Source organism: Colossoma macropomum, unplaced genomic scaffold (genome assembly GCF_904425465.1).
Source record: "Colossoma macropomum unplaced genomic scaffold, Colossoma_macropomum, whole genome shotgun sequence".
NCBI classification, from domain to species: domain Eukaryota; kingdom Metazoa; phylum Chordata; class Actinopteri; order Characiformes; family Serrasalmidae; genus Colossoma; species Colossoma macropomum.
The window spans coordinates 33360320-33378238 of NW_023494800.1; the positions used below are offsets into that span (position 1 = coordinate 33360320).

The 17919-nt window shown below is 40.1% G+C and overlaps 1 protein-coding gene across 1 annotated transcript in view; it reads left to right on the forward strand.

Annotated features, from left to right (window-relative positions):
- Nucleotides 1-2260: 2260 nt before the first annotated feature.
- kcnt1 (potassium channel, subfamily T, member 1) overlaps nucleotides 2261-17919 on the forward strand; it is a 36286-nt gene continuing 20627 nt past the window's right edge. The window contains exons 1-12 of the mRNA XM_036588967.1: nucleotides 2261-2366; nucleotides 4386-4465; nucleotides 6437-6539; nucleotides 6736-6777; nucleotides 7128-7176; nucleotides 8291-8350; nucleotides 8433-8507; nucleotides 10907-10990; nucleotides 11140-11234; nucleotides 15150-15333; nucleotides 16193-16357; nucleotides 16570-16706. Of these exons, the coding sequence (XP_036444860.1) occupies nucleotides 2278-2366; nucleotides 4386-4465; nucleotides 6437-6539; nucleotides 6736-6777; nucleotides 7128-7176; nucleotides 8291-8350; nucleotides 8433-8507; nucleotides 10907-10990; nucleotides 11140-11234; nucleotides 15150-15333; nucleotides 16193-16357; nucleotides 16570-16706 (1163 nt within the window). The 5' untranslated portion in view covers nucleotides 2261-2277. The remainder of the gene's footprint in view (nucleotides 2367-4385; nucleotides 4466-6436; nucleotides 6540-6735; nucleotides 6778-7127; nucleotides 7177-8290; nucleotides 8351-8432; nucleotides 8508-10906; nucleotides 10991-11139; nucleotides 11235-15149; nucleotides 15334-16192; nucleotides 16358-16569; nucleotides 16707-17919) is intronic.

Genomic DNA, 17919 nt, shown 5'->3' on the forward strand with positions numbered 1-17919 from the left:
CTGCAGACAGACCCTTCTCCACCATGTGGCCATGAGGGATAGCCTCACTTCCTGCTCTAAAATGCAGGGGTGTGGCTAAAATAAGGCTCCGCCTACAGACTCAAACTCTGTGATTCGTTAGTGACATGAAAATTTAGAACAGCATTTTTTCAAGTTTTTTATCTTAAAACTCATAATTCATCTAAATCTTTTAACTTCACTTTGAAAGAAAAAAAAAGATCTTTAATGCAAAACAAATGGGAGCAATATTTTTCCGCAAGTTGATTTTGTATATATTTTCAACATATTTCAAGTATTTATACTTCTGTTAGTGCCTTGCGTTTAAATAGGTCATAACACAATACTTATAAACCTCTAAAATCTGAATTTTTATTCGTTTATGCTGACATTAACGTCTGCGAGATGATGTTTCGCTCCAGGCTTTTTGGGGTAATTTAGGGAAATTATAAAGATACTTTATCCTGTATGAACCAACAAGTTAAATCATGCACAAATCACATCACCGGACCTCCAATAGGACTATAGACACAGTGCAAAGACATTAGTGCACTAACAAGTGAAGTGATGGTAGAATAGAAAGAAAAAGAAGAAGAATGGCCAGAGAGGAGGAATAATAGAGAGAGAGGAGAGGAGAAGAGAAGGAGCGAGAGGAGAGGAAGAGGTGGTTTCCAGGCTGACAGAGAGAAAGAAATGAATAGTGGTGAAAGGCTGTGCCACTCTTTTTTCAACACTTCCACCTATTGAAGGACTTTATTACTTCATCACACTTTCTTTAGGCGCAGTGACAGTTTGACAGTGACACTGAGCCGTGACCAACGGTCCAACAGCATTACTGTTTATTTCTGTAGACTATGAGCCCACGTTGCTGTGGCAACCGGCATGGACCACAGTACGAGCGAGAGAGGTAGAGAGAGAGCATGTTTATTTCATATGGTGTATTCTTTAGAGGAGATGTGGATGATTCTGCTGAACAGGTTCAAAGTCAGAGCCGAAACATGTGCTGGACTTTTGACTGATCTTGGACTTTAGACTAACATCATTTTGCTTTAAGTGACCCTAAATCTTAATTATGTTTATTTTATTAAAGCAGATGACTCAATGTTCCATTTTGTCTCTACCAAGACAATTACAACACCACTCAAACTTTCCCAAGTGTTTCAGTAGTGACTGTTTCGGTGGTGAAAATTTTGGCTCATTTTGAGCAGAACTCAAAAATGCAGCCAGTACATGACCAGCGAACACAGCTTTGAACAGCTGTACACACACAATTCATTATATTTTCAGAAAATCTATGTTTCAGTACTGACGATTCTTAATATCCCACATTGATTTCGAGACTTTGGAACACATTAACTTCAAAACAATGGGATCTAACTGCTCACCATGTGGCCATGAGGGACAGGGATGCAGTCTCACTTCCTGCTCTAAAATGCAGGGGCGTGGCTAAAATAAGGCTACAGACTAAAACTCTGTGTTTCGGTAGTGACATGAAAACGTGGAACGGCATTTTTTGAACAAAGTTTTTTTTATCTAAAAATGAGCTCATGATGCATCTAAATCTTTCAACTTTACTTTAGAAAAAATTAAAAATATATATATTTAAAAATGCAAAACAAATGGGAGAGTTATTTTCACAAATTGATTTTATACATGTTTACTCTTTAATGTATTAATCCTTCTGTTAATGCCTTGAGATCATAACATAATACATATAAATTTCTAAAGTCTGAATGTTTAATTGTTTTAAAAAATATAAAAAAACTATGATCAACATTTCATATAAACTCAGAAGACTCGTGTAGGTTCACTAGTGGTTTTTGATAGTAAATAAAATGTCTATATTTGTGTTGTAGTCATGGTGACCCCTGGTTCCTATCACCACCACTGTAAAGACATCTGAACCATTTCACACCAAACCGCTCTGAATGACATCTCAACCACTGAATTGTGGAGAAATTTTGAAAGATGGGTGGAATTCCCCTTTAAAAGCTGACAGGACTTTAGTACAGTACATTTAATTCACTCTTTCATTTATTCACTCATTCATCACTCGGTGGAAGCTTGCTGCTGTGTGTGGTTGCGTAAGCTGCACGGGCCGCGCGTGTGTGTGTGTGTGCTGTGTGGAGTGTGTTTGTGCTGTGTGGAGTGTGTGTGTGCTGTGCGGAGTGTGTGTGTGCTGTGCGGAGTGTGTAGGCGGGCTGGTTTGAAACCCTCCACAGCAGTCTGAGTGCTTGTGTTCTCTCCGGGCTGCTGTCCTCAGCCCAGCCTTTTCTCAGCATGGAGCCGAAGAGCCCGGCGCCGTCCTGGGTCAGCCCGGCTGTGGTCACCTGGAGACTGGACTCATTCGGTAGCGACGCTGGACAGAGGTACAGAGAAAAGGGACGAGATTTCTCTCTCTCTATATAATGTTCTCTCTCTCTCTCTCTCTCTTTCTCACTCTCTCTCACATTCTCACTGTGTTGTTAACCCTTAGTAGTCTAGTATTAGTATTACTGTTTTGCTGTGCATATATATATATATATATATATGTATATATATGTGTATATATATATATATATATATGTATATGTATATATATGTATATATATATGCATATATATATATGCATATATACTTGCATATACGTACCAGCATTGCATTGCAATGCAATTGGAACAAAACCATCAATAGAAATGAAGGGGGGGAGGAGAATTCCACCAATTTTTCCAAATTTTTTGCATAATATAATGGTTAAAATGTAAACAAAGTCATTCAGAGTGGTTTGGTGTGAAATGCTCTGTTCTAGAGAAACTTACCAACTCAGATGTCTTTACAGTGGTGGTGATAGGAACCAGGGGTCGCCATGACTACAACACAAATATAGACATTTTATTTACTATCCGAAACCAGCAGAGAACCTACACGAGTCTTCTGAGTTATATATGGAATAATGTTGATGCTAAAATATTTAAAAATCTGAAAAAAAGACAATTATATAGAACTCAATAAAAACTTTCTCGTTTAGCTAAGACTCTCTCAGTTTGCCTTCTCGTCGTTGTACATGCGTCTATGTGCGTGTTTGCACTGCGCGTGGATGCCATAAACACTGCAGATGGTATTGCTGTCTCCATGGAGACCAGGGGTGAAATGCTCATGTGATGACAGAGCTGTGGTGTGTTTGTGGCCTACACATGTGAACACGTCGGTTTGGTGGACGAACGATGAGCATTTCTTTCATTTTAACAGGCGCTTCACTTCCGTAATGCCCTCTCAGACATACGCACGTTCATATATATAACCACACACACGCTGAGACATGGCTTTATAAGGCAGCACTGTTGATCGTCCAGCCATAGACAGCTTTCCACACCAACGGAAACCTCTCCTAATTAAGTCATCTCTCTCTCGCTCACTCACTGCCTCTCTCAGTGGCTGTTAGTTGCTAATGAATGTTAATGTGAAGTCACAACATCTGTAATGCATAATATATACCAGCTGTAAAGAAATCCAGTGTTGCTGTGTATCTGTTATTGACTCTAACTCTATATTGCACACAGTATGAGAGCAGTGTTTGACCTTCCTGTCATAAAATGGACCTGAACAATTAAATTTTAAAAAATTATAGATTTTTAATGTGTCTTTTCGGGCTTTGTTGCCTTGAGGCAACATTGTGTGACAATGGAAAGCAAGAATGCAAAAACAGTATTTTTTTAAAGCTGCACTATGTAAGATTTTTGCTTCAACTAAAGGGGAACAAAAAAAGCTAACATGGTTGCAAGTTTTCCTGAGTCAAAATATAGTGAGTGTGCACTGCTGTGAGTCGCCCTGTAAAGCCTGAAATACTCCTCAGAGCACCACGTTGCATCCATCACCCACACGGGCTCAAAAGGAAGGCCCAGCTTGAAGTTTAGGTCTCAAATGCACAATCCACATTATACTGATGAGGATTTGATGAAAATAGGACAAAATTAACTCACATAATTCGAAAATACATCCTTCAGCAAGGGTGCGAAGCACAACCCATGTTACAATATGTTGCATGCAATTACACATTTCCACCAGAGAGGGCTCCAGATCACCAAAATGTACATAGTGCAGAAAAATTTCCTTAATGGCATGATCTTCGGTCATTTGCGGTAAATGTGGCCCACCCACACACAGCCATGTGATTTTTGAATGCTATACTCCTGATTTTGTTCTAGTGCCAGGGCTGCCAGTTCATTCGATGCTTGAGAACCTCATTAGTGGTAATATAGCAAAATCTCACACACGATGCCCCTTTTTAATGCACAATTTCTTGTCTCGGACCCCCTCAGCCCATCAGCCTGCTGGATCCCTCGGTACTCAGTCTTCTCGTCATATACAAATGAAGCCCTGGCTGTGAGCCGTGTGTTTTGTCCTTGCAGGGTTCACGTGGAGTTCTATGTGAATGAGAACACGTTCAAGGAGAGACTCAAACTGTTCTTCATTAAGAACCAGCGCTCCAGTAAGTCATGACTGTCTATTTGGTATCAATGTGTTTAGCTTGCAACATCAACAGCTCTCATTTATTTGTGCTTCACTCATGCGTCCTGTAGTCCTTCATGTTCTCTCCTGCAGAGCAGAACCCTCAGGGCTATCTAGGCCTTCAGAGAAAGCCTAATGATTTGTGGGAACTATCACAGCACTACTCTTGTTTCATTAAGTTTTGGATGGAAACAAAAGGGTTAAATTCTTGGAAAACTGGCCAATCAGGAATTGAATTTTTATCAAGGGTTCTTTAGTAAAGAAACTGGTTCTATATAGAACTATGAACACTCAAAGAACCCTTTGCATGATTAAAGGGTCCTTTGCCTCATGAAAGAGTTTTTCAGATTGATGAAGAATGTGCTATATGTGGTTCTATACAGAACCTTTATGAAAAGGATTCTATATAGCTCCCAAAATGGTTCTTCTGTTGTAACAAGCTTGACATCATAACAACAGAAGAAAACTTTTGAGCGCTATAAAGAACCACTTTTAAAAGATAGAGATTCTAGGTAGAACCATATATAGCACATTCTCCATCAATCTGAAGAACCCTTTCATGATGCAGAAAATCCTTTAATCGTGCAAGTGGTTCTTTGCGTGTTCATGGTTCTATATAGAACAATTTTCTTTACCAAAGAGCCCTTGAAGAACAATCTTTTTTAAAAAGTATAGAACCATTTCATGCTTAAATGGTTCTTTGCATGGTGATTGATGAAGAATGTGTGTATATGGTTCTGTATAGCACCAAAACAGAGTTCTTCTACTGTTTCAATTCCTTTTCGGTGCCATACAGTATCATTTTTGAAAAGGTTCTATATAGAACCATATACAACACATTCTCCATGAATCTAAAGAGTCATTTCACCATGCAAAGAACCATTTAAGCATGACATGGTTCTCCATTTTTAAAAAAGATGGTTCTTAAAGGGTTCTTTAGCAAAGGGAATGGTTCTATTAAGAACCATAAGTTCCATATAGAATCATTATGTGCTTAAATGTTCTTTGCATGGTAAGACTGATGGAGAATGTGTTGTATCTCATTCTATATAACACCAAAAAAGGTTCTTCTGTTGTTATAAGCTTGACATCGCAAGAATAGATGAACCCTATTTTGTGCTATATAGAACCACATACAGCACATTCTCCATCAATCTAATGAACCATTTCACCATGCAAAGAACCATTTAAACATGAAATATTTCTAAATAGAACCCTTCCCTTTACTAGAACCCTTGAAGAACAATTTTTAAGAGTGAATATAGAACTCATGGTTCTAAATAGAACCATCTAAACAACCCCTGAAGAACCACCTTTTTTAAGTGTTTATGTAGATAAATCTAGGCGAGCTCTCCTGTTGGTTAGGACTTCAGGAGCTGGAGAGAAGACCTGATGAGCTCGATTAACTATTAGCATAATTACGAAGTGACAGAGAAATCAATCAATTGCACTTCGTTTTCAATCAGTGGAACCAATTTTGTGAGACAAAATCTCACTCTAGGCCTTCTGGAGGTTCTAGATATGTCACTGTCTGTGAATACGAGCAATGGGTTGTTAGAAATGGAAAATAGTGGCAGCAGCTCTGCAGCAGAGCTCACTACTGAGTCACTGTGAAACAAATATATATTAGCATATATGCTAACGTGTCTGTCATAAGCTTCAGCTAAAGCACAGAATTTCGTTTAGAAGCTCCACGTCTGTTTAATCTAGAACTTCACAAAAAGTTCATTTGAAACGCATTTAGCTTAGCGCTAACACTACTGCAGTCCCATTGGGATGCTAGCAAAAGTTAGCATTAGCGTTTAAGTGGCTTTTTTTTCCTCGTTTTAGCAAAATTTGACATTTATGGCCTGAATTAAAGGCCCAGCGCTCATAATAATGGTTGACCACTGATTTCCAGTATTGATGACATCACCTGACCTGGGCCTTGTTGTTCTCCTTCGTTCTGCAGGCTTGCGGATCCGTATTTTTAACTTCTGTCTGAAGGTTCTGACGTGTGTGCTCTACATCATACGAGTCATGACCGACAATCCAGCTCAGCTCCGCAACACATGGTCAGAACCTGTGAACGTCTGACAGTGAGACTGCAAATATGAGAAAGAAAGCCCAGTCTAACAGCTTCTGTCTTTCTTTCTCTCCCCAACCTCCCACTCTCTCTCTCACTCTCTCTCACTCTCTCTCTCTCTCACTCTCTCTCTCACTCTCTATCTCTCTCTCTCTCTCTCTCTCGCTCTCTCTCTCTCTCTCCAGTGTAAAATGCAACAGCTCTTCTCAAAATAACGAGATTAACTGGTGAGAGAGCCCCGCTTCATCACTCTGTCCACTCACAGTCCACTAAAATATAATACTGTTTATTCCACACATGCCCTACCTCTCTCTCTATCTCTTTCTGTATTTTTCTCTCTCTCTCTATCTGTATCTCTCTCTCTTTCTCTTTCTCCGTCTCTCTCTTTCTGTCTCTCTCTTCCTCTCTCTCTCTCTCTCTCTATATATATATATATATATCTGTGTCTCTCTCTTTCTGTATCTCTCTCTATATCCGTCTCTCTCTCTCTCTCTCTCTCTCTTTCTGTATCTCTTTCTTTCTTTCTATCACTCTCTCTCTCTCTCTCTCTCTCTCTCTCTCTCTCTCTCTCGCTCAGGGAGCTGATCTTTTGGGTGGATAGGAAAACTCCTGTGTGGGCCATTCAGGTGAGCTGACCCAAGACATTATCAGAGAAAGCTACATATAACAATATATACAAAATCAGCATTTATAGGGTACTTTCTGTTGGGAGGTGTGGATCCCAAACCCAAACCCATTAGTTTAATTTTTAAAATTACAAAATAGTGTCCCACGTGAAACACAAAGGGTTTTAGTCTATAGGCGGGCCTTATTTTAGCCACGCCCCTGCATTTTAGAGCAGGATGCGAGGCTGCGTCCCTGTCCCTCATGGCCACATGGTGAGCAGATAGATCCCATTTTCCCATGTTTTGAAGTAAATGTGTCCCAAAGTCTGATCAGTGTGGAACATTGAGAACTGTCACTACTGAAACACATATCTTCTGCAATTAATTAACTTTTCTCTATTTTAAAGAAAAATATGATGATTTTATGTGTGTACAGCTGTTTAAAGCTGTATTTGTTAGTACTGGCTAATGTTTTTGAGTTCTGCTCAAAATGAGCTACAATTGTCACCACTGAAACAGTCACTATTGAAACATTTTGTAAAGTTTAGTGTTATGATTGTTTTGGTAGTGACAAAATGGAATGTTCAATCATCTGCTTTAATAAAATAAACATAATTAAGGTATAGAGTCACTCAAAGCAAAAGGATTTTAGTCTAAAGTCCAAGTCAGTTACAGTGGACACACTAAATACTGAAAACAACATACTTAACTGCTTTTTTGTGCATTTTTTTGCCTTTTTTCTGTGCGTATTCTTTATCCTTTTTTAATAATGTGGCTTAGAACGTTCTTTAAGAATGATTCAGGAGAACCACTTTTGGTTCCCAGAAGAACCCTGTGTAAACCACAGATGTAATGTAGAAAAGGTTTTATAGGAATATAAGTGTCCTTTCTAGAACCTCAGTGGTTCTTCACACTCATTTGCAAAAAAAGTGGTTCTTCTAAGGCATCATGTAAAGAATTGTTGCCACATAAATTTTTCATATGTTATTCTTTCTTGATCCCTTTTTTCAATAATTCTAGTTTATTCAGACACACTCCAGTGTATGTACACTTAACATAAAAATGTGAATTGAATTAAACTGAATTGAGTTGAATTGAGTTGAATTGAGTGTGCTCTGTGTTCTGTACATGTTAGGTGATAGTAGCGTCCATCAGTTTCTTGGAGGCCATGCTGCTCATGTACCTCAGCTACAAGGTAGACCTGTCTCTGTGCACCTTTAGGACTGAGATCCTGGCATCGCCTGCCTGTGTAGTGACTATATGTGTGTTTTTCTCAGGGTAACATCTGGGAGCAGATGTTCCAGGTGTCGTTTCTGTTGGAGATGTTAAACACAGTCCCCTTCATCATCACGGTAAACACACCTTTCATTCTCACGACGCCTCTCTCAGATCAGTATACACTCACTGACCACTTCATTAAGTACACCTCCTTGTATCAACTCTCACTGTCCATTTTATCAGCTCCACTGACCCTATAGGAGCACTTTGTAGTTCTAGAATTACAGACTGTAGTCCATCTGTTTCTCTGCATGCTTTGTTAGCCCCTCTTTCACCAAGTTTACCCACAGGACCACCACAGACACTGGCCATTCTATGATTTTTTTTAGATGGGGCTGTAATGGGGCCACAGTTCCTGTTCAGGGGCCAAATAAATGACTTAAAAATTCTAAGAGCTCTATAATTACTCACAATATATCCAATATATTTGTATGTATTATTCACATTATGCACATATATTATTCAGTGTGGTTTACATTTGGCAGCAGACATGGTAAAATTTAATCTTGAGGCTAATAATTTCACACCTACAAAATACAGACATGCAAATTTGCAGTGAAAAATGGGACAAGTTAAAACAAACCCCTTGTACAGGGTCCACAGGCTTAGAACATTTGGCTTAGTAAATGATTATTTTAAGTGAAAATTAAGCATTATGATGCATTCCTATAGGGAAATAGGGGAATAGGGTAGTTGCTGTACAATGGAGGGGATCAATCAAGGTTCTGGAGATCCACACTGTGTGTCTATTTTTTGACTATTAATTGCAGCAGGTGTGTTATATAACTGGACTCTGCAGGCTGGTAGATCTCCAGGACCAGGATTGGGTGCCCTTGAAAGATGAAGTATTCAGTTTATTGAGTTCAACAACCATGGCAATTCAGGCCATGTCAAAACTGTACTGCTTTTCAGGTATTTTTAAATATTTGTGTATAACTTATTGCTTACCATACCAATGTCAGTGCATATGAAATTTGGCAGACATCTTTTAAGATCCCTCTTCAACATTTCTAAATAGGGGCCATCTAAAAACTCATTGTCATTTGTGTTTTATCTGCTGAAAGGCTTATACTGGCACCATAAGACGCTAAGTGCTTGGACCCCTATGATTGCCACTTGTGGTGTAATTTGCAGACAATTGCTTATCTCTCATAGGGAGTACAGTCCACTGAAAGCAATGTGTTCTACACCAATTTCAGACAAAATGAAGTGGTACCTGACTGTCTTGGTAGCAAACATTTAAAATCTACTCATACTAACCTTTTAAACACTTACCCTTCCAAGCTTTTTACTGAAGAGAGATATCATATCTGTGAAAATGAAACCAACTGCTCAAGAAACTTCTATGGCACAGAAGAGGTTTCATTTAGCAGCACCATTTAAGCACTGATTTCCAGTAACTTTAGCTGAGGTAATATTATCCAGCAGCACTCCTGAAACTATTCTGGTGGTGGAAATTATTCTGGTGGTGGATCAGTTCTGTAACAAATCTGTGCTGAAATACTGTTCCAAGCGAATTTGTATTTTTGCATAGAATGGCCAGTGTATTTATATAATTTTTATACAAATAAAACCAGATTAGCTGCTTAAACAAACCTGTTTTTATAGGTTTAGTGTCCTTTCACTTTTAATTAGAACCATATTAGAACTAGATACAAAAGTTTGTATCTCCAAAATGGTAACTTTACAGGAGAAACAAAAAAACTTTCTTAACTTTCAATATAATTTAATGTAGAATTTTTTCCAATTAGTTTTTGGACTGTTTCTATTGCTCCATTCATCATGAAATTTTCATTCAATATTTAGGGCAGCTGGTGTTTTTAAATGATGTGAAAATTGTGAAAAATTACAAAAATATAGATGGAAGGTTTTGTTCCGAATGCAATGTTTAATTGATTTATTCTCTTTATGCAGGCCCCCTAGTGGTCATTCTACAGGCGGAATGGAAAGTTACTCAGACATGTTGAATAACTGATCAAAAAAAATATTTTATTATTTTATGTTATTGTTATCGAGTAAACCTGGACACTGTTGTCTATCAGTGTGTGAAATGTTATTGAGCTGCTAGTGAGCAACGGGGGCTTATTTGCGGCATGTCAGTATAAAGGTACTGATAATTTGCCAACTCTTTGTCTTGGGGGGCACTGTTTGTGGTGGGCCAAGACCTAAAACACAAAGCAATATACAAATAAACAGTTTAAAAATTCCTCTTATTTTCCTACATAAGGAAGAGAAGAATTGAGTAAGTTATATATGGTATAAAAACGTTTCTTCTCTCGTTGGGTGAGATGGTGGGGTCAGGGTAACTTTCCAGGCCAATCAAACGTCCCCACGGGCTAAAGTTTGAGCAGCCCTGCTTAAAAAAACTTTCAGTTGGTATGATGCGTGAGCCTGTATACCAGCCCCTATTAGGAATCTGTGTTGGAAAAGAACTGACCTGCTGACCTGTACTGTCCTCTCTCTCCCGTCACAGATCTTCTGGCCCACTCTGAGAAACCTCTTCATCCCCGTCTTCCTCAACTGCTGGCTGGCCAAGCATGCTCTGGAGAACATGATCGTGAGTTTGGAAGGTTCCAGCTGCGAGTGTTTCAGTGTCTGTGCTGATTATGCTGCTTTAATGAGGCCTCAGAGTCACTCTGTGAGTCAGGAAGACTGTGTGTGTGTGTGTGTGTGTGGTGTGTGTGTGTGTGTGTGTGTGTGTTTCAGAACGATCTGCACAGAGCGATCCAGAGAACACACTCAGCCATGTTCAACCAAGTTCTGATTCTCATCTGCACACTGCTCTGCCTCGTCTTCACAGGGTGAGTGTCTCTGTCTCTCGAAACGAAACAAACAGAACCCTTTAATCATGTAAAGGGTTCTTTGAGTGCCCATGTGTCTATGCAGAATAATTTTCTTTACTAAAGAACCCCTGAAGAACCATCTTTTTAAAAGTGTAGAATTTCAGCTGCAGTTCAGCCAATATAAACACTTAATGTCAGCTCAGCAGCTCAGAAACTGAGGCCAAGTCTTAATGAACGTGCAGTGAAGAAAGGATGTCAGGCGTCAAGATCAATCAGAGAGGTAGGTATAAAAGACTGAGCTCCTGGGGACGTTTACATTTTCAATATTTTAAGTATTCATGTAATATTTCAAGCTCTACTACAAGTGTCTGCATTTTACTGCTGAAGTTTTTGCGTATTTTTAAATAAACTGGTCAGTTTGGGTTACAGCACAACTTTAATTAAAAATAAAACAAAATGTCCGCGTTCTCTGGCCCACGGGTTTGTTGAGATCTTATATTAACGGTTCTTTTAGTTGTTGAGTTTGACACCCCTGATTTAGATGCTTTTAAAACTTTTTCCTCATGTAGAAAGCTGCTTTTTGTTTATGTCGTGGTTTACATCTGTGAAGGTCTGCAGACCTTCTCCGTTACAATGGTCACTTTAGGTCAGATTGGTCGGCACTAAAAATATACAGAAATCCGATATATGGAAATATATGGGTTTCAAATATGTGATATATATATGACAACCTATTTGAAATTGACCAGTTTCAAATATGGGACATATATTTCACACATATATTAGCTTATTGAAATATATATGTGTAATATATATATATTTTAAGATATATGACAGAAAACATATTGTTGCTGTCCAAAGAAAAACAAGTATCTCCAAAATAGTAACTAGTAAAAAACTCTTTCAGTATGTCAGACATGTATGATGCATTTAAGCTCCCCAGCTAAACAATTTGTCACCTTGTGTGTTTAAGAAGGGAGTAACTTCAGGCTCCTGCAGATGGCGCTGCACAAGGATGATCGGGCTATAAATACCTGCGGGGTGAGCGACAGGATTCATAGATTGAGAAAAGGTGGTACAGTGCAGCGAATGTCTCGTTCGATGTGTGGAAAATGGGTCATAAAATAGATGTTAATGACTGGCAAGAAGGAGTGATTGCATTTGGGCTGCCAAAGGCCACAGTGTGAAAGAAGTAGCTGAATTTGCAGGTGTATCGAAGCGTACGGTCATACGGGTCGACCAGCAGTGGCAAAAATCTCAGTCTACAGGAAATTCTCATCAGAATTGTTGCTGAAAGACGAAACTGACGGAAAGGGACCGTTGGCATGTTTCACAGCTTGTGAATAAAAATCGCTTCACTTCCAGGCAGGAATTGCTTCTAGAAGTCAAACACAGGTTCTTCACAACCAATTTCTGAAAGAATGTTCAGCAGAGAACTGCATACCATGAACATAGGGAACAGAGTGGTGTGCAAGAGACCATTGCTCACTAATGCTCACAAAGTTGCCTGGTTACAGTGGACAAAGAGACACAAAAACTGGACTGATCATGGCTGGACATGTGTTATCTGGTCAGATGAATCTGGTTTCTGCTCGGCACCCTGTTCATCATAGACCTCAGGAAGCCTTCAATGAGGACTGTGTACAAGGTGTGGTTCAAGCTGGAGGAGCTCTGTGATGTTCTGGGGGTGTTTTATTTACTTTGGTTGAGGTGACCACAGTGCCGACAATGAGCTGCTGGACAACCAGGTTTTGTCTTTGACATCGCCTACATCCGTGTCCAGTCCAGGCCAAATTGAATCACAACTGTTATTCGTGATTGTGGAGGTATTACACACTATTAGTTACATTCCAGTCACAAGTGACTAGTTTTTTGTCCGGTGAGCTTATTATGCATGTATTCACTCACCTATCAGATATATATGTATAATCCGTAAATTGTGCCTATATCTCCAATATTCAAAATTTACATACCGATCAGGCATAACATTATGACCACCTCCCTGTTTCTAAGCTCATTGTCCATTTTATCAGCTCCACTTACTATATAGGTGCACTTTGTAGTTCTACAGTTACAGACTGTAGTCCATCTGTTTCTCTGCATACTTTGTTAGCCCCCTTTTACCCTGTTCTTCAGTGGTCAGGACCCCCATGGACCCTCACAGAGCAGGTACTATTTGGGTGGTGGATCATTCTCAGCACTGCAGTAACACTGACGTGGTGGTGGTGTGTTAGTGTGTGTTGCGCTGGTGCGAGTGGATGAGACACAGCAGTGCTGCTGGAGTTTTTAAACACCTCAGTGTCACTGCTGGACTGAGAATAGTCCACCAACCAAAAATATCCAGCCAGCAGCGTCCTGTGGGCAGCGTCCTGTCACCACTGATGAAGGACTAGAGGATGACCAACACAAACTGTGCAGCAGCAGATGAGCTATCGTCTCTGACTTTACATCTACAAGGTGGACTGACGAGGTAGCAGTGTCTAATAGAGTGGACAGTGAGTGGACACAGTGTTTAAAAACTCCAGCAGCACTGCTGTGTCTGATCCACTCGTACCAGCACAACACATACTAACACACCACCACCACGTCAGTGTTACTGCAGTGCTGAGAATGACCCACCACCCAAATAGTACCTGCTCTGTGAGGGTCCATGGGGGTCATGACCACTGAAGAACAGGGTAAAAGGGGGCTACCAAAGTATCAGAGAAACAGATGGACTACAGTCTGTAACTGTAGAACTACAAAGTGCACCTATATAGTAAGTGGAGCTGATAAAATGGACTTAAGCTTCCTGATTGCTTGGAGTTCAACTTTTTTGAGAAAGAGCCCCCGGAGCGCTCCGAACAGGACAGAGACGCGCAGGCCACATAAAATATGAGGCACCAAACATGCAAAAACACATCACTCCCATTGAAAACAATAGAAAAACGCGTCCGGAGTGAAGCCCCCCTAAGAGTTCCAGCTCTTTGTCAGTGAGGTGGTGAATGTGCTCTAAAGCTTTTGTGATTTAGCACATTTGTGGAGCTCTAACAGAAACTCTGCGTGACGGGGTCCAATTAAGCCGTCACTGAAACAGTCTGGGTCCAACTTTCACTGTTTGACAGCGACGTTAATTCCTCTCTCCCTCTCTCTCTCTCTCTCTCCCTCTCTCTCTCTCTCTCTCTCGCTCTCCCTCTCTCTCTCTTTCTCTCTCTCTCTCTCTCTCTCAGTGCTGTTAATACAGGCTATGCTGATCCTTACATTATGCTAAAAGGCCTGTTAGCAGGGTGACTCAAAGCTGAACATCACGATTACTGGCATTGTAAAGGGGTTTTATAACATATTTATATATTTATAGAAATAACAACATGTTTCTACCAACACAGTGTAGTGAAGAAAAGCAAAGAGCATCTCAAAAGCAAAAGAAAGAGAGAGATGAGCCCCTGCTGACATCCCCCTGACTCTGATTCTTTAGGTTTCCTTTTAAATGAATTCATTTTGTAAAAATGTCGTTATCTGGCTAATCAAAAAGGATGAATTAACCTTGTGTTAAATTCTCTTTTTCTCTCTCTCCCTTTCTCTCTTACTGTCTGTCTCTCTCTTTCTCTCTCTCTGTATCTCTCTCTTCCTCTGTGTCGTTCTCCTTCTCTCTCTTGTGCATCTCTCTCTCTCTGTCTGTCTCTCTCTTGCTCTCTCTCTGTCTCTCTTTCTTCCCCTCTCTTTCTCTCTCTCGGTATCTCTCTCTTCCTCTGTGTCATTCTCTTTCTCTCTCTGTGCATCTCTCTCTATGTATCTCTCTCTGTTTGTCTCTTTTTCTCTCTGTCTCTGTGTCTCTCAAATGAATTCATTCATTTTGTGAAAATTTCATTATCTGGCTAATTAATAAGGATGAATTAACCTTGTGCTAATTTTGCTTTCTCTCTCTCTCTCTCTCTCTCTCTCTCTCTCTCTCAGTACGTGTGGTATCCAGCATTTGGAGCGAGCGGGACGAAACAGCCTCTCTCTCTTTAACTCTCTCTATTTCTGCATCGTCACCTTCTCCACGGTGGGCTTTGGGGACGTCACCCCTCAGATTTGGCCCTCACAGCTGCTGGTGGTGGTGATGATCTGTGTGGCCCTGGTAGTGCTGCCCCTGCAGGTAGGAGGCCTGATATAGGACTGATACACACACACACGCACATACACACACTCACACTGACACACACACACACACACACACACACACACATATTTAATTTGCTGCTGTCGGAAGAAAAACTCAGAGAAGGAAAAAACGTACTTCACTTTTAACGTAAGTCAATAGAACCAGAATTATTTCCAAGTCATTTTGGGTCGTTTCTTTTGGTCCATTCATCATGAAATCATAAATCTATACACCCATGCAAACAGATATATGTAATATCTGTACATACACATACATATAATACTAAATAAATAATATATTCACCTGGAATTAGTTTAAGGCGCTGTCTCATTCTGTTCTCTGTGTGTTGTAAAGCTGTTAACTGCTATAACTGCTATATAAGTATGTTTACAGCTGTAAACAAACTTAGCTCATAGTTCAACACATTCTGGTGTTATATATTCAGTTTTAATCATTTTCTCCTCAAATGATGGGATGTAAGTGTTAATTGAGTTGAAATAATCTTCTCTGAGATCTTCATATTTGCTACACGAGGAGAGAAAATGTTGTTCGGCTTTTTTGAGCCTCCAGTGTTTTTATGGCACCTTTTTCTATTTCTGAAATATGATCACTGAGTCTGTACATTGTTATATAAGATGTTTTTGATTTCAGGACTTTTTTATTTGAGATTGTGACCTGGATTGAATTTAAATTATGCCATTCTGGATTTTTATAAAGCTATTCAAAGTATATTTTCCAGGTTTTTCCATTTTTAATTGGGTAGTTTTGGGATGGGCTGTATTGCATTTGTTCCATAGACCCCAAAAAGAGTTTTCATTAATGGCTGTGTTGCTTGTTTATGTGTGCGCTGTAGTTCGAGGAGCTGATCTATCTGTGGATGGAGAGACAGAAGTCTGGGGGGAACTACAGCCGTCATCGCGCTCAGACGGAGAAACACGCCGTGCTCTGCGTCAGCTCCCTCAAAATGGACCTGCTCATGGACTTCCTCAACGAGTTCTACGCTCACCCACACACACAGGTCTGAGAGCGTGCACGCATGCATGTGTTTGTGGTTGTAGCTAACTACTTGATGTTTTGGCTGACCTAAAATAAAAGAGGTCAGCTGACTTCTTCATTTCTCTCAGTGGACAGAAAGGGCGGTCGAGTCAGAGCAGCTCAGCACTTAAGTTTCAAATGATGATAATTTAGCCGCAGTGTCGTTTGCGTGCGTGTGTGTGTGTGTGTGTGTAGGACTACTACGTGGTGATCCTGTGTCCGTGTGAAGCGGACAGCCAGGTGAGGAGAGTCCTGCAGATTCCGCTGTGGTCACAAAGGGTCATCTACCTGCAGGGCTCCGTCCTCAAAAACCAGGACCTTCTCAGAGCCAAGTGAGTGACGGCTTCGTCAGCCAATCAGAAGTGAAAGTGAAGTTTTAAGTTGCTTTCTCCTCTGATCCTCTCCTTCATTCTCTCCTCACTGAGAAAGACCCTTTTCCTCCTCTTTCTTTCTTTCTCTCCTCTCCCCTCATTCCCACAGTCTCTGCCTTTCATCTGTTGCCATGGTGTTGAGCTCTCGGAAGCGTGAGAGGCTAATAACAGTGTGGAATTTTTAGCGCGCGAGGGCTCTCTATATAATAGAGCGGTTCGCGTGGGTGGGCGTGTTCACCTTTTCAGTCTGAAAGTTTGCAGCTGAGTCACTGGGCCGGACCACCCGGCTGGATTTGGATGTAGTATTTTTCTTACATTCTTCAATAAAGACAGTTCTTTGAAGGGTTCCTTAATAAATGAAATGGTTCTTTGTAGCACCAAAAGGGTCCTGCTGTTGTTACAGTGTCAAGCTTATAACAATAGCATACCTTTTTGGGGCTATATAGACTCTTAAAAAAGATGGTTCTTCAAGGGTTCTTTAGGTTGTATATGGTTCTATACAGAACCTTTTTGAAAAGGGTTCTAGATAGCACCAAAAAGTGTTCTTCTACACTCTTAAAAAAGATGGTTCTTCAAGGGTTCTTAAGTAAAGAAAGTGGTTCTATATAGAAGCATGAACACTCAAAGAACCCTTTGCATGATCAGAGTATTCTTTGCATCATGAAAGCGTTCTTCAGATTAATACGGTTCTATATAGAACATTTTTTAAAAAAGGGTTCTATATAGCACCCAAAGGGTTCTTCTAGTGTTATGATGTCAAACTTGTAACAACAGAAGAACCCTTTTTAAAAAGGTTCTGTACAGAACCATCTATAGCACCTTCATGCACATTTTCATCTAAAGAACCCTTTAATGATGCAAAGAACTCTTTAATCGTGTAAAGGGTTCCTTGAGTGTTCATGGTTCTATATAGAACCATTTTCTTTACTAAAGAAGCATAGAGGAACCGTTTCTTTAAGAGTGTGGAACCATTTTCAAATAGGTTCTATATAGAACTATGCACAGCACATTCTCAATTGATCTGAAGAACCATTTCACCATGCAGAAAACCCTTTAGGCATGCAAATGGTGCTTTGAGTGTCCATGGTTCTATATAGAGCCATTTTATTTACTAAAGAACCCTTGAAGAACCATACTTTTAAGAGTGTTGCTCTGATTGACTGGCTGTCTGTTG